Source organism: Aquila chrysaetos, chromosome 23 (genome assembly GCF_900496995.4).
Source record: "Aquila chrysaetos chrysaetos chromosome 23, bAquChr1.4, whole genome shotgun sequence".
NCBI lineage: Eukaryota > Metazoa > Chordata > Aves > Accipitriformes > Accipitridae > Aquila > Aquila chrysaetos.
In genome coordinates, this window is record NC_044026.1 from 10,889,575 (window position 1) to 10,903,067 (window position 13,493).

The following is a 13,493-nucleotide window of genomic DNA, read 5'->3' on the forward strand; positions in this document are numbered from 1 at the left end:
TCATTTTTTTACTTTTCTCTAATGATTTGCTCATTCAACCCATTAGAAAGATAGAGGTGATTTTCATTTATTAATTGTAAACGGTTATTGGGGTTATTCGTTCTTAGTTAGCAAAAGTAACACTGAATATTATAGAATGGCAGTATTTATAAAAATGTATATGGATTTCTGTGGGCACTTGTTTAGAGATACAGCTGATCACTTTTTTGCTCTTTCTTTTATTAAGTAGTGGTGCAGAATTTTCTTCTTCCCATTCTCTGTATGTGTTACATGTTAAAAAATCAATTTAAAAAAGCTCAATGCTGCTTTTTTTTTTTTTAAATGGAACTGGTGCAGTGCCACAGAAGTATTTCTCAGTGATACCCTTGATCACATCTCAAACTTCTGAAAACCACATTTCTTGTGTACGAAGTGGTGATCAGATGGTTTAAATTAAATGGCATCAGTCACCATTTTCTGTGATTGTCCCTATTTAAAACCTGCCTTTTGTTTTGCATGGATGCCTTTGGGGTTTTTTTGCTTTTTTTAAAGTGAGTTATACTTCTAAATCCTTGCCTTGCTGTGCATCCACCTTATTTCCTGGCCTCCACCCGTCTCTCAGCTAGCGACTGCCACCATGGCAACTCTTCCTCTGGCTGAACAGATGGGACATTGAGTCTCCTCCGAGAGCAGAGCACCGCTCACGCCCTGCCGGGAATAAGCTGGCGGGTTGCACTCCTTTCTGCAAAATTTAAAGCAAGCTCTGCCCAGCAGAGGGATGCTGGTTTTGAGGGTGCTCAGTTTCACAAATAATACTGTGGTCTAACAGTTGCTTGCAGAAATAAAATGTAGTGGCTGAACTGGGATTATTTCCGTGCCTGAAAGCTCTTCAGAGGAGCTTTGCCTTTAGTGCAAAGAGCTTGGCATCAGCCAGCAGCCAGTGATTTTCTGGTAGAATGGTTGCCATCAACTTTTTTTTTTCTCTTTAGGATGCGTCAGGATGAAACGCCACAGGCATCTAAGCACCAGTGACAGTTCAGACAATGAGAGTAAGTAATACCTACTAGTTTTTCTTTGGTCTATCACCCCCTTGTGGTTTCCTTCTGTGGTTTGAGGGCAAACCGTTTCACCTCTTATAATTAAAAAAAATGTTTCTTGCTTGATTTCTTCTTGCGTTCTGTGGTCTTTGGTGTTCTGAATCCTGTTACGGGAGGAAAATGAGGTGAAGGATCCTGTAAACCTGGGGGGAGTTTTGAGTCTACTTAGAATTTGAAGAGCAACTTATATGTCTTTCCCTTTCAGAGCTGGGAAAAAGAAATCTGTAATTCAAGGGAAATTTTACTGTCCACATTCCTGTTTTGCTGCTTTTTTTTTTTTTTTTTTAATTCCTGTTGTCTCTTGTTGTGCAGAGCCTCGACTTTTAAAATTGCTGGAGGTGGCAAGCTTTTTGAGCATTGATATGTTAAGAGTTATATATAAGATAGAGCTATAACAAGTGTATTGATTGTTATGTTATCTTATACTGGTTCTTGATCTGTTCCACCTTGGTCTGTTATACAATTTAGTAAAGTTATATTTTAAATGTTCCTTGGCACAGATCTGCCTGAGCTTGCATCTTCCCATTATATGGAAGGGGTTTGTTTGTTTCTTATAAACCTGTGCCTAATAACTCTATACATAGTGATACATTGTTATTTTCGTTGCCAGTCATCAGTGTATCCTATACTGAAGTAACATTTTGCCCGGAAATGTCTAGACATCACACTACAATTTTTTGCATCTCTCACCAGCATGCTTTAGTATCACTGCTTTTTTGGGTATTTTAGCACTTGCAAACTCTGTCCTTGGTTTTACTCCTCCTTCCACTTTGTTAGAAAGGAAATGAAGTAAAGTGGTCTGCCTGCTTGTTTCTGTTTACTCATGCTTGTATTGGGCAGAGTGGAATGTACCCATAAACTCAATGTGCTGTGGTTTTACAAAGAGTGGAACAGGAGGAGCTGTAATCAAGCCTACAGACTGCCAAAGAGTTTTTTGCCCACATCTTGTGAAAAAATTATGATAATTCAAGAGATTGGAGTGCCTTGTGTTATGCTGAAAAATTAAATGAATTGAAACGAGCCATAATGGTCCTCTTTTCTTTTTCCTTTTTTTTTTAACAGGTCCTTCCACTTCCTTTTCTTCTTGTTCTAAATACAGGAGCAAGTCAAAAACACCAGCAAATGAACAAAAGAAACCTGCTGAGGTAAGAACCAAGGTTAAAGATTGGTCGCTGGTAGTTTTTTGTCATGTAGTTTTTCATGTTTCTAAGCCTTGAAATTGTGAGCTTTGAACTAGTGCCAGTGAGTCCTTTTGTCACCTGTCAAATTCTCCGTGAAACTCTGTTTTCCCCACTGCGTGACTATTATAGGAGCTCTGGTGTTTGATGTCCCAAAATGACTTATGGCATTTGCAGACAGTAACATGTAGTTCGTTCTTCCCCTGAAATTTTGTCTCATTTTGAAACTGAAAAAGCTGGGATGGTCTTACAATCCAAGAGCATGCCACAGAAAGAAGTGGTTCATGTGTATGTGTGGGAAGGATACATTCTTTCTGCTTTAGGATAAAACAGTGGGACACTTAAGTGAACAGGATATGTATGAATACTGCTTACTCATCTTCTACCACTTTCTCACTCTTGGCTTTTACCTTCAACAAAGCTTTTTTACTCTGCCATCCCCACCTGTTTAAGACCTCAACACCTATCACCACTGTCACTGGGTCTGTATTGACCAATTGAATAAATTGGCTTTTATGTACAATCCAGTGCTCAAATCCATCCTATCAGCCATTCCACTGGTAGGTGATTTTGGGGAGGATTTGTTGGCTGCCTTCTCCAGATTTGATGCTTGCTTTCTTAAGGGCTGAAGTTAGATAATAACTGCAAATGGGAGAAATGTTTCTTGTGGCTAATTCCCCTTACTTGCTATCACATTCCGTCCAAATGAGTCTTTCAACATGCTGGTATGACTGTTGATGCCAGAGTTTACTGAAAAAAAGACTGATAAAACCCACTTAACTCTCAGCTTTAAATTCTAGAGAAGCAATGTCCCAGAAGAAATTTTGTATAATATATCAGCAGCTTTTCACCTGCTTAGATACTACTGTGATAGGTTGTGTAAACTACATAGATTGTGCTCATACAGCAAAAGCTATTCAGCAAACATACTTCATGCTTCTTTTCTAAATGCTGCTAACTAGATAAGTTTGGTTTGGTAAGAACAAGGTAAATGTTACAGAACATGTCCGTCCTTTGGAAGCTTAATTTTTTATCACAAGTTAATTGGAGAAAACTCACTGCTTCATTTCTAAAAGAAAATCTTGTATGAATGTTTCAATAAAAGCAAAATGGGCCAGAACTAGCTACATAATGTTTTATTTACAACCACCAAGGTTAAGAAAAGCCTACTATGCTTTTTACCATTAAAATGTTGGTCTGAAGATTACAGTTCTGTAAGATTTTAATCTTAAAACAGCTTATGGCTACTGAGGTCTTGTAATTGTTGCTGATGTTTGCCTAGGCAGTAGCTTTGTTACTGGCCAAGCTGGGCAAATGGGAACTGAAACACATACACTGCCAGACTTGTTGCTGTTTCAAATACACTTCAGTGCTTGTCCCTTACCAGTCCTTTCTTTCTGCCCAGCCATCCACGTTTCTTCTTGTATCTCTTCCTCTTAGGGGATTGTCCTATTACAGTTGTCTTTGCCTTTGCTCCATGCTGTCTTTATGTGCATATGTACATTATAAACAATAATGAAGATGTTGTCCATGTATACAGCATACAAGTGTTCTGTTTACATAACTTCTAGGAATTAAAATGAGCAGTATTTTCAGTTCCTTCTCTTGAGATCTTCACTGCTTCTATCTGTTCAAAGGGAAAATCTTGAGCCCTTTAGTGCTTAAAAATACGAAACTTTGAAGAACAAAATCTGGAATATACTCTTGGAATTACAAAAGTGTATTTCATAACATCATCCTTCCAGTAATACTGGCATCTTTTTGTCATCTTTCATTTAAGATCCCCCTCCTAGAAAAAAAGAAGAAAAAAAAAAAAAGAAATCTCAAGCCTTAGAATATGTCCTCTTCTAGAGGAGTGTCCCAAGTACAATATTTAAAAGAACCCTCCAAAAAAAAAAAAAAAAAAATTCCTCTAGGAAAAGGAAAGGGGATGGAAGGGAAGGTGACAGTAATAATCTCTACTGCTTGCACATAAGACTCTTGGCTGTCCTTCCAGTTTTTCCTTTCCTTCTGCTAGAAGCAAGCACTCCTTCCAAACCCTTGAAAAGCATATGCTGGAGAGTGTATTACATGAAATGTTGTTGTCAGCAGAGCATTGAAATGGATTATTTATGCACCAAGTGGTGACAAGGTTGTAAAGCAAAGACTAGAAAGAGACCCCACCACACACCCTTCCAAAAATCGTGTTGTAATTCCACAAGCTTTTGTAGTAATAGTTGTCTAATATCTCTTAGATGGAAATTTAAAATTTCAGGCTGACAGCATCCTTTTAGCAAGGGCTCTCTTTAACAAGTTGGCATTGCTCTCCTTTCATTCACCTCTGCTTGCCAGGCAGCAGGCTGTTTCTTGAGTTACTGATGCAGAAAATCTAAAAGGTCAAATCTATAAATAGCTGTTTGGGAATATTTTTGCTCGTGGTCTTCATACATTAATTTTTCTTCCATGCCAGGAAGCCTGGCTTTCTCAATTAAATTGCATGTAAATACATCGGCTTTTTTCCACTTCCTCAACCGTCTCTAGCACAACCCAAGTAGCTGGATTCTCTCTCCAAATAAAAGCTTGGTTTTGGTATTGTGACCAACAAGCAAGTTAGTATCTGTCAGCTGCTTCACGGGACTTGTCTGTATGTGCCATAGTCCTCTGTGGTCGCCTATAAAAAATGACCAGTGTCTGCAGCTGAGGACTGCTTTGCCTTGAATTGCCTCCCAGCCGCTTCAAAATCGAGGCGGGTGCGGGGATGGCCTCAGCGGAGCGAGGTTGTCTGGTGTTAACTCCAGGGCAAAGGGGTGCAGTGTTAGAGTGCAAATGTCAAAGCCCGTTCCCAGAGTCTGACTTACCCCAGAGGTTTACATCAATGCAGAAGGGATGTTACTGGGTCAGACCTGGGGTCCGCTTACTCCATTCTCCTCCGTGGAGAAGAAGGTGAGAACAAGGCAAGCCTGTAAAGATGCTTCTTCAGACCATGGTGTTTCTCTATGTAATTTCAAAGGCAAGACTGTGACTCTTTCTTGGTGCTCCCCTTCCAGATTACAGTCTATCACAAACTACTGAAATGGTGACTTAAAAATTCTGCGATCTGGTTAACTTTAGCATTTACTTTGAATAAATGAATTGTGTTAAGGTTACAGGCATACTAGTTGTATAGGTCCTAACAGTTTTTCAGACCTTTATGATGATGTTGGCCACATGCCATTTGTGGTGTTGCCCCTCACAGATTTAAATGTAGACAGGAGGGGCTCACGGGCCTAAGCAGTAGGCTGTGTGGGAGTAGCAGGGCAGGAGGCATTTGGATGTCTGGCTCAGCATGAAGTCTGTGCTTTGCAGTTTCCTGTCTCTGTGGAAGCTGCAGCAGAAAATGATGGCAGAGTAGTTGGAATCATTTTTGCAGGGAAAACTATTAGCTGGACCGTCCTGAATGACTGACCGTTTCTTTTCCCTTAGGCTAGCGGGGTCACAAAAGAGCCTAAGAGATCTTTATGACGCTCAAGCTCATATGTATTTGTTTCAGTCCTCTCTCCCTCTTGAAACTGTAAAGGAGCTAAGTCAGCATTGTGCTTTTTTTTTAACCCTTCCCATACAAGATGGCAGTATTTTACCTTTCTTTGCAAATAGGGTTTCGAATCTCATAGCAATAGTAGTTTTTAATCCCTCATTGCTGATAGCGACAGCTGTGTTATGTGAAATGTAGCTTGTCTTCTACAAGTAAATGGTCTGCTTTCATTACTTAGGTATGTGAAACTTTTTTAGTGGTATTTAACTGCCACATAAATCGTAGGTCTTGATCCTGAGGAGCACCCTGTAAGACTAGACTCTTGGCAGAAAATGGATTATTTTTGCAGTTTGAAAGTGGTTGGTTTTGTTCTGTGAATGAATAGGCAGCATGATTAAATCGTATTGCTTTGCGTGTACTATTCATAATAGAATAGGAGACTGTTACCTTTATGCGCATGCTTACCTTAGAAAATTCTGAATTAACTTGGACATCTGTACAGGCTTCTCAAGACCTCTGGCAAACGTGCCTTATGCGTTTCAATGAGCTGCTTTCTAGTCTGCTTGGGTTAATTGATTAAAAAAAAATTACAATACTTTTATGTAAGTCAGCGGTGCAACCTCATTGGTTATTTTTATAATCTTTATTTGCTTTGAGATGCTGTCTCAGACTATTTGAACTCTTTAGCAAGAGGTAACCCGAGTGCGTAAGGGCATGGAAAAGCTTGCTTGTGAAAAGGCTGAGCTATTTTACCTTCAGAAGTGAATGAGCAGGCGTTATAGTACAGTATGAATGGTCTGGAAACAGCAGACCTAGAGCTCCAGTCCTGCCTGTCCTTGCGATGGAAGAAATGGGGAGGAAGGGCGGGGGGGCGCAGCAGTGAATGAGGCCAAAAGTTAGGAAATCTGTAGCAATTAAAAGGATATCCTTTCCATGCATTATGTAATTAGACTGTGAAGCTCATCTACTACAGGAAGTTGTTGAGACTGAGAATTGAACAAGATTATCATCTGTCCAATTCCTTTTTTAATGAGTACAGATTTTTCTAAATATCTGTATAAATTAATACCTTTTAAAAAATTGGTTGTTAGGATTAATCCCCAAATCCAAAGCTTATGTCTGATTAGCAACCAGAAGGAAACTTGATGTGTTTTTGCACGTTCTTCTGGCTCATGAGATACTGTCAGACATGATGTTAGGTAGGGTTGATTTAGTATCTGATTTCCTGGCTTTTCCTATACATCTTGTAAAGGAGGCAATGAAGATTCATGGCTACTTAAAAGTACTATATTTCATTTGCTTGAGGCCTGGATAATCCATAAAAATAGTTTTAGGGAGTAGGGCTTCGAACATTAGGATTTACTGCAGTGCGTGTCCAAATTGTGTAGATGTCTGAGAACTACAAATTTAATGCTACGCTTATTCCTGTCTGTCCCAGCTTTTTTAACATCTTAAGTTTTTCAATCCAGTGAGTATACATGCCTGGAACTGTAGCTTTATTTCCATTTTAAAATTATGTTGCCTTTTATTTACTTTGCTACCTAAGAAACCCAACCAAACAAAAAGCCCACCCTGTCTTGAGTCTCCAGACTCTTCTATAATAAAGTGCCTTAATTCAGAAACTTCATGCCCAGATTGCAATGTATTAACAAGAAAAATTCTACCTCTCCAGGATGAGCCCACCAAATTTTGTCCTTAGTGCTTCATCCTCTGTAAATGAACAGTCTCTTGCACATACTGTGGAACATCTGTACAAAGATTAAACTATTTACAGATACTGTGTGGATGTATTACACTTATAGTAAGTCATATTACAATTTGGCTTTTGTTTTATTATTCATGAGGTGATTTTAGGTGTGAACTGCTGCTTTATAAGTGTGTTTAAATTTTGCTGAGGGTGCTACTTGAGAGCTATAATAGTAGAGTAAGCTTTAATGCTTGTGGGAATAAAAAAGTTACTAGATCCTTTCAAAGGTGAATTAAAAAAGATGATTTGACCCCAAACATGATGAAAAACTCATATGTCATTTACTTCACAGAAAGTGCCCACTGTAGTTTGAGTGTTTGGCACCTGGAATTTCAAAGTTGGCCTTCAAGATGGGTTGTGAAGGAGACCAAAAATCCAGGAAAATACTGGCTGTTTCAGCTTTCTCTGGTTAGAGAGGATATTGGCCCTCGTTCCACGCTATTTTCTGTAAAAGATTTCTGAGAGTGTACTCTTGTGGAGGGGACAGGATGGAACATATAGTAGTTCCCTCCTGCCTTTAAAAAATCATGGCTCTGTGTTTCTGTGGCAGTGGGTCTTCTGATTCCCTAAGTGGTGGGCTTGAGCAATGGAAACGCATGTTACTGTGGCTCTGCTGGTCAGTCACAGGGGAAGCCTTAGGACTGAAGGAATTAGTTGCAATGCAGCAGAAATCCCACTTTGATTGTAACAACAGAGCAGTTAACCCATAATTTACTTACACCTTTGAGGTGTGGTTCCCAGTTGTGGCCTAGGTGCCTGTGACAAGTGGCTTACCCCTTGTTGGGGGTTTGTAAGCAAGTGGTCAAAGTACCTGAAAGCTCAGTTTTCTTTCCATTTTTAAGACGTGATGGAATCCATTTGTTTTCCCTCACACATGCATTTGGGTAAGACAAGGTGAATGGGCAATGGCATGTCAACTTCAGTAGCAGCTTGCAGAAGGGTATTGGAAAAGGTATTTGACTTCTTTTTTTCCTTTTTTTTTTTTTTTTTTTTTTTTTTAAATGTGGTTTTAGGTTTGCAGTGGTCATGAACAAAAGGTGCGTCACAGTCTGTGCAGATCTGATGTTTGAATTGTTCACCGAAGGTGGGGTTTGTAGAAGGCTGTTGTATTGTCAAGACCCACTCTCTGTCTTCGACGCTAATATTTTACTGTAATTCTCTATAGCATTACTTGTATCCTCCCTGATATCTTTAGTGGATAAGGATACTTCACACAAAGTAGTGTTCTTTGTTTCACAGGATTGATTTATTCACAGAGTAAGCACAGGAGGGTCCTGTGAGGAAGATTATATATTGAATTTTCATAGACTGCTTCTAGAAGGAGTTCGGGTTAAAGTCAGAGACAGCTTTTGGTGAAGCATTTAGAAATGGATTCCAAGAAGTTAATTTTCCTTGAACATACTCTTCTAACATAATTTCCAAATACAACTCAGAAATCTGAAAAACAAATAACACATATGCACCATATCTTTCCTTCCACAGCTCCATGATAGCATTGTTGCTTGATATGTTAGTGCCATGGGGGAGCAGAGCATCCTTATTTCTGGAGAATTTTTGTAGAATTTAGCTTTTAAAGGCTTTAGACATGGCAGTGCATCTCTGCAGAGGTGACGAGGAAGTTCTCATTGCGTCAGCAAATCCAGGCAGACTTTTACTGCAGAGCAAAAAGCTAATCTTGACCAAAGAACAAGGTTTCCTCCTCTAGATTTAAGCCCCAGCTGTAAAGCATGATATAATTATTAGAGTTTCTCAACAAAATGCGTAATATGATGATGATGATGGTGACTTAAGCAAACACATTTTTCATTGATGTCATTCAGCTGGACTATTTTCAGCTGAAACTAAAAATTCCTGGCAGCAAAATGAAGTGGCAAGTTCAGACCAAGCAGTCTTGCGTGGTAAGCAGGGCCAAAACTCATCTCTTCTTTCATGCTTTCAATTGATAAAAATTTTTTTTTAAATTCCACAGTTATGCAGTAACTTTGTGAATCCTTACAGCAGTGGGGTGTTTCCCATTTCTGTGTGTACGGACCTGGCTACGCTAGCTGCAGTTGGTTGTAGCTCAGCTCTGCAAGGTCCTTCTCTATCATGGTGAAGACATGCAGCGCTAGCTGAGTCTGCTCTTGAGGAATGGTGTGTTGGTATGGGAATGCCTTATTAGCCTACAGCTGGCATGCTCATTTTTCAGGTCTTAGTATGTACGACACTACAGATGATATTAAAATAAAGTTGAAGGGTTGTGGGTTTTGTATGGTAATAAATAGAACTGCTTTTGGGTGACTGAACGATGACCATTGCACTTCACGGGCTAACCGTGGAAGTGAAGGTGGTCCATGCCAAGAGGAGAGTATGTGCTGTGGAGTGGACTAGCTGTTACTTTATGGATACAGTTAGTAAAGGAGCTGCCTCCTTTTTCAAGTAAGTGTCCAAAAAGAAACAACCATGAGGAAAAGCTGGCTATCTAAGTCCTGAAGACATGTGTCTGCTCTTCATTGAGTTGGCTTAGGTCATAGCCTTGAGGCTGACTGCTGAAGTAAAATTTACTTGATTTGTCAGAAAACTCTCTTTGGGTCCCTTCAGTGTTTTGGTTTACTTCCACAGCAAAGGAAATATAGAGTGAGTGTTCTCATACGTTGTCCTCTGAGAGTTGGAAGACCCTGCTTAGCCACACAGGAAGAAATGAAGAATGATGAGAGCTAGAGATTATAATGATTCCAAGCGTCTGCAGGAAATACTCAATTGCACTGTTATCATAAGTATGAATAGGCAATTCTTAGGAAGCCTTGGTTGAGTTTTGGGGTTCCTCAAGGTTTCAGCAGTTATGTTTATATTGGTTAAATCTTTGACCTTCAGTGGTATCTCTACTGTAAATTTTAGAAATTTGAAACTGAGAACTTGATATTGCAGCATGGTGATGGTGTGGTAAGTACTGTACGACAGTCAAAAAAACAACAAAAAAAGTCCATGCTCCAGGGCATTTGTGCTCTAAAAATAGAAATGATACAGTTCACATATACAATGGATGATCAGAAGATGAATTTGCTGCTAAGCAATGTAGTTAGATTACTAATGCCTTTAATAGCATTTTTCATCTAGTGTTTAAAAAATAGTGGGGTTGATATGAAGCACTCCTATATTGTATCAGTAGCTTAAAAGGTAGTTTGTAAAGCACTTACCTCAGATAAGGTTTGAGGAATATCTTTTCTGATAATTAAACCAGTCAATGCACTTCTCGTTTATTGGATTATTTTTTCCTTCTGGAGTTCTTTGGAATTGTGCCATGTTAGTGTTTCTCATAATCCTGGTTCTGTACCTGTAACACAGAAAATGAAAATGCCTTTTAAGTGGCATAAATAATTTTACATTTTATTTTTGGTGTGTACAGATACTGCTTGGGAAAAATGGATGCTTGCAGTCTTAATGCTTTCACTCTTGTCATTCACATTTTAATACAGGCCTGTTAGGTACCTGAGGATTTTTATGCAGGAGACAGCAGTGAACTGTCTGGTCTGAACCAAAGTAGATAACGCATCAGTAGTAAATAAGAGAGCCTTGAGTCTGTGGTTTGGAGTTCCCTTGGTCAACTTGCTCTCCTGGCAGCCCACACGAGGTGTGGTTGTAGGACATAATGAAGCAACACTGATGTTGTAGCTCACCGGCAGCCTAATTCAATACCTGTTTTTAGCATAGAGCTTTTTTTAATAAAGTTTACTTGATGATTTCCAAGAACAGCTGAGAATTTTTGCAGCAGGCATAACCGGTCTGGTGCTGTCAAATTGAAAAGGGTACACAAAGATATTTGGCTCTGAGATACTTTATTACTCTTCTGGCTATAAAACCGAATTAGTAAGAAGAGAGTTCAACCTGCCACAGCTTATTGCAGGGATATTTTCTGTTCCATTTTATTGCCCTTTGAGGATTTGATTTCTCGTTCTGATAATACAGTTAATTAGTTGTGAAGTCTCCCTAACACCAAGCCACAGTCACTGTTCTGCTTTTATGAATGTTAAACTGGTACAGTGTAGCAGTGGAGAAAAAACCCACAAAGGATGCATATGCCCTTTATTTAAATTGTTTGCATCTGTATTTGACAGGCATTGACATTAAGTAAGCTTTGAGATGACTGATAATCATGTTTGCATGCTTGTAGAAACTTAATCCTCTTGAGCCAAGAGTTGAATGGAGGTTTGTCACTGATGGGTTTGCTTTGTTTCATGATGGTGTGTTTCATCGTATAGGTTTGCTAAAGGATGCTGAGCCTGGATTGTGTCGCTGTGCCTGCATCACTGGAGTTCAGGCACAGAGCAACACAGGTCTTGTGTTTCAGCAAAGACAGCTGTTTATCTTTGATCCTTGAGATCCTGACCAATAAAACTTCAGGCAGTTTTAATAAATGAACAAGTGCCTAAACATCAATTTTGCCATGGCAACTGTTCATAGCCCATGGTGAATATGACAGTTTAAAGTAGCTACACTGAGTAAAAGAAAAGGATATGCTACTTTGTATCTTAAGTTGGGGTAAAGCCTACAGACTGGCAAGTAAAACAAGCTGTTTGAAAGTGATAGGGTGAGGAGTCTTAAATCAGATGCAGGCCTCTTTTCCCCTCTCCCTGCTTGCCTGTAACAGCCTTCTTCCTTCTGATTAGCCTTTGGGCAGCAGCGTGGTTTTGAGTTAACGTAAACTTCTTGTCATACTGCACCTGATACACTGAGAGTTAATAACCAACATAATTTCAAATTGACTTGCTTGTGTATTGGTACTCTTTAAAAAAAATTATCAAGGTATATGCATTGTTTCAGTGTAGATTAAGAAAAATACCTACTGCTTCCTTTAGCGCAACACTCTTTCTCAAGCCACTCTTTTCCCTGGTGTTTCTTGCAGGTGTTCCGCAAGGATCTCATTAGTGCCATGAAACTACCAGATTCTCACCATGTCAACCCTGATGAATATTATATCTTTGCGGACACATGGAAGCAAGAATGGGAGAAAGGGGTTCAAGTTCCAGCCAGTCCAGAAACTATTCCACAGCCTTCTCTCAGGTAATGGCGATCAGACGCAGATCACATGTACAGAACGTCAACTTAGAGAAGATGGTGTCTCAAAAATAGGTTGTCTAAATGCAGTCAGCTTTTCTGTGTTATTTAAATCCCCAATGCAGCAGCCTTCAGGCATATTCTTAACCCAAACAAGTACTAATTTGGAAAACATTTCTGTGACACTTCAGTCCAGATCTGGTTCTGTCTGTATACTTTTATAGTATCTACATTGTGAGTTTAAAAAGGGATCTTTTTTCCCCGAGTCACACGGTGCTATGGATTAAAAACTTTTCTTATTTGAGTATGGTGAGTTTAATAGATTAAAAATAAACCCAAATCTTATACATGTTACTTGAAAGGCTTCCCTATAAAGAATGATGATATAGAGCAGTAGGCATGCAGTAGTTACTGATACCGATAAAGTTACTCAATTGTTCATATAATTTAATTTTGGTTATTGTTGCCAAAGCTTTAACCCTTTCTGCCTTCTCTCACCACAAATAGCTGCTTAACATTACAGAATTTCAGTGGTCTTCATTTCAGGAGATAGACAAATAACCTTTCATTCTCTCGTGCTGTGTTTAGACTAGGAAAACATAACAGTGTAGTCCTGCAACCCTTTGTGGTGGAAACAGAGTGTGTTTCAACATAGAAATGTTATTGCCACCGTGGTCTTCGAGATGAAGATAAATGAATTGTCCAGTGAAAGCGCTTATGCCAGCATAATTTAATTTCCACTGGGGCTATTGTCAGTACCAAGTTATTAAAAGTAAATATATTGCATCTCATGCCAGTAGTATTACGTTAGAGGAAAAAATTGCTATAGATTTGGCTGGACCAGAGAAAAGAAAAACTCACAAGGGAACCAGGGGAAAAAATGAGCAAGGTGAAGGGGGAGGAAGAATGGCAGAAGAACATTGTTTGTGCTAATACTGACAACCCACATTGTCGAGTAAGAATTAGGT

At 39.2% G+C, this 13,493-nt stretch overlaps 1 protein-coding gene across 4 annotated transcripts in view; it reads left to right on the plus strand.

Annotated features, from left to right (window-relative positions):
* The window catches only part of JADE3 (jade family PHD finger 3), a 67,359-nt gene that overhangs the window by 32,811 nt on the left and 21,055 nt on the right, over positions 1–13,493 (plus strand). For all 4 annotated transcript variants that reach the window (XM_029999060.2, XM_029999063.1, XM_029999062.1 and 1 more), the window contains 3 exons: positions 969–1,028; positions 2,139–2,221; positions 12,374–12,531. In XM_029999060.2, the coding sequence (XP_029854920.1) occupies positions 980–1,028; positions 2,139–2,221; positions 12,374–12,531 (290 nt within the window). In that variant the 5' untranslated portion in view covers positions 969–979. The remainder of the gene's footprint in view (positions 1–968; positions 1,029–2,138; positions 2,222–12,373; positions 12,532–13,493) is intronic.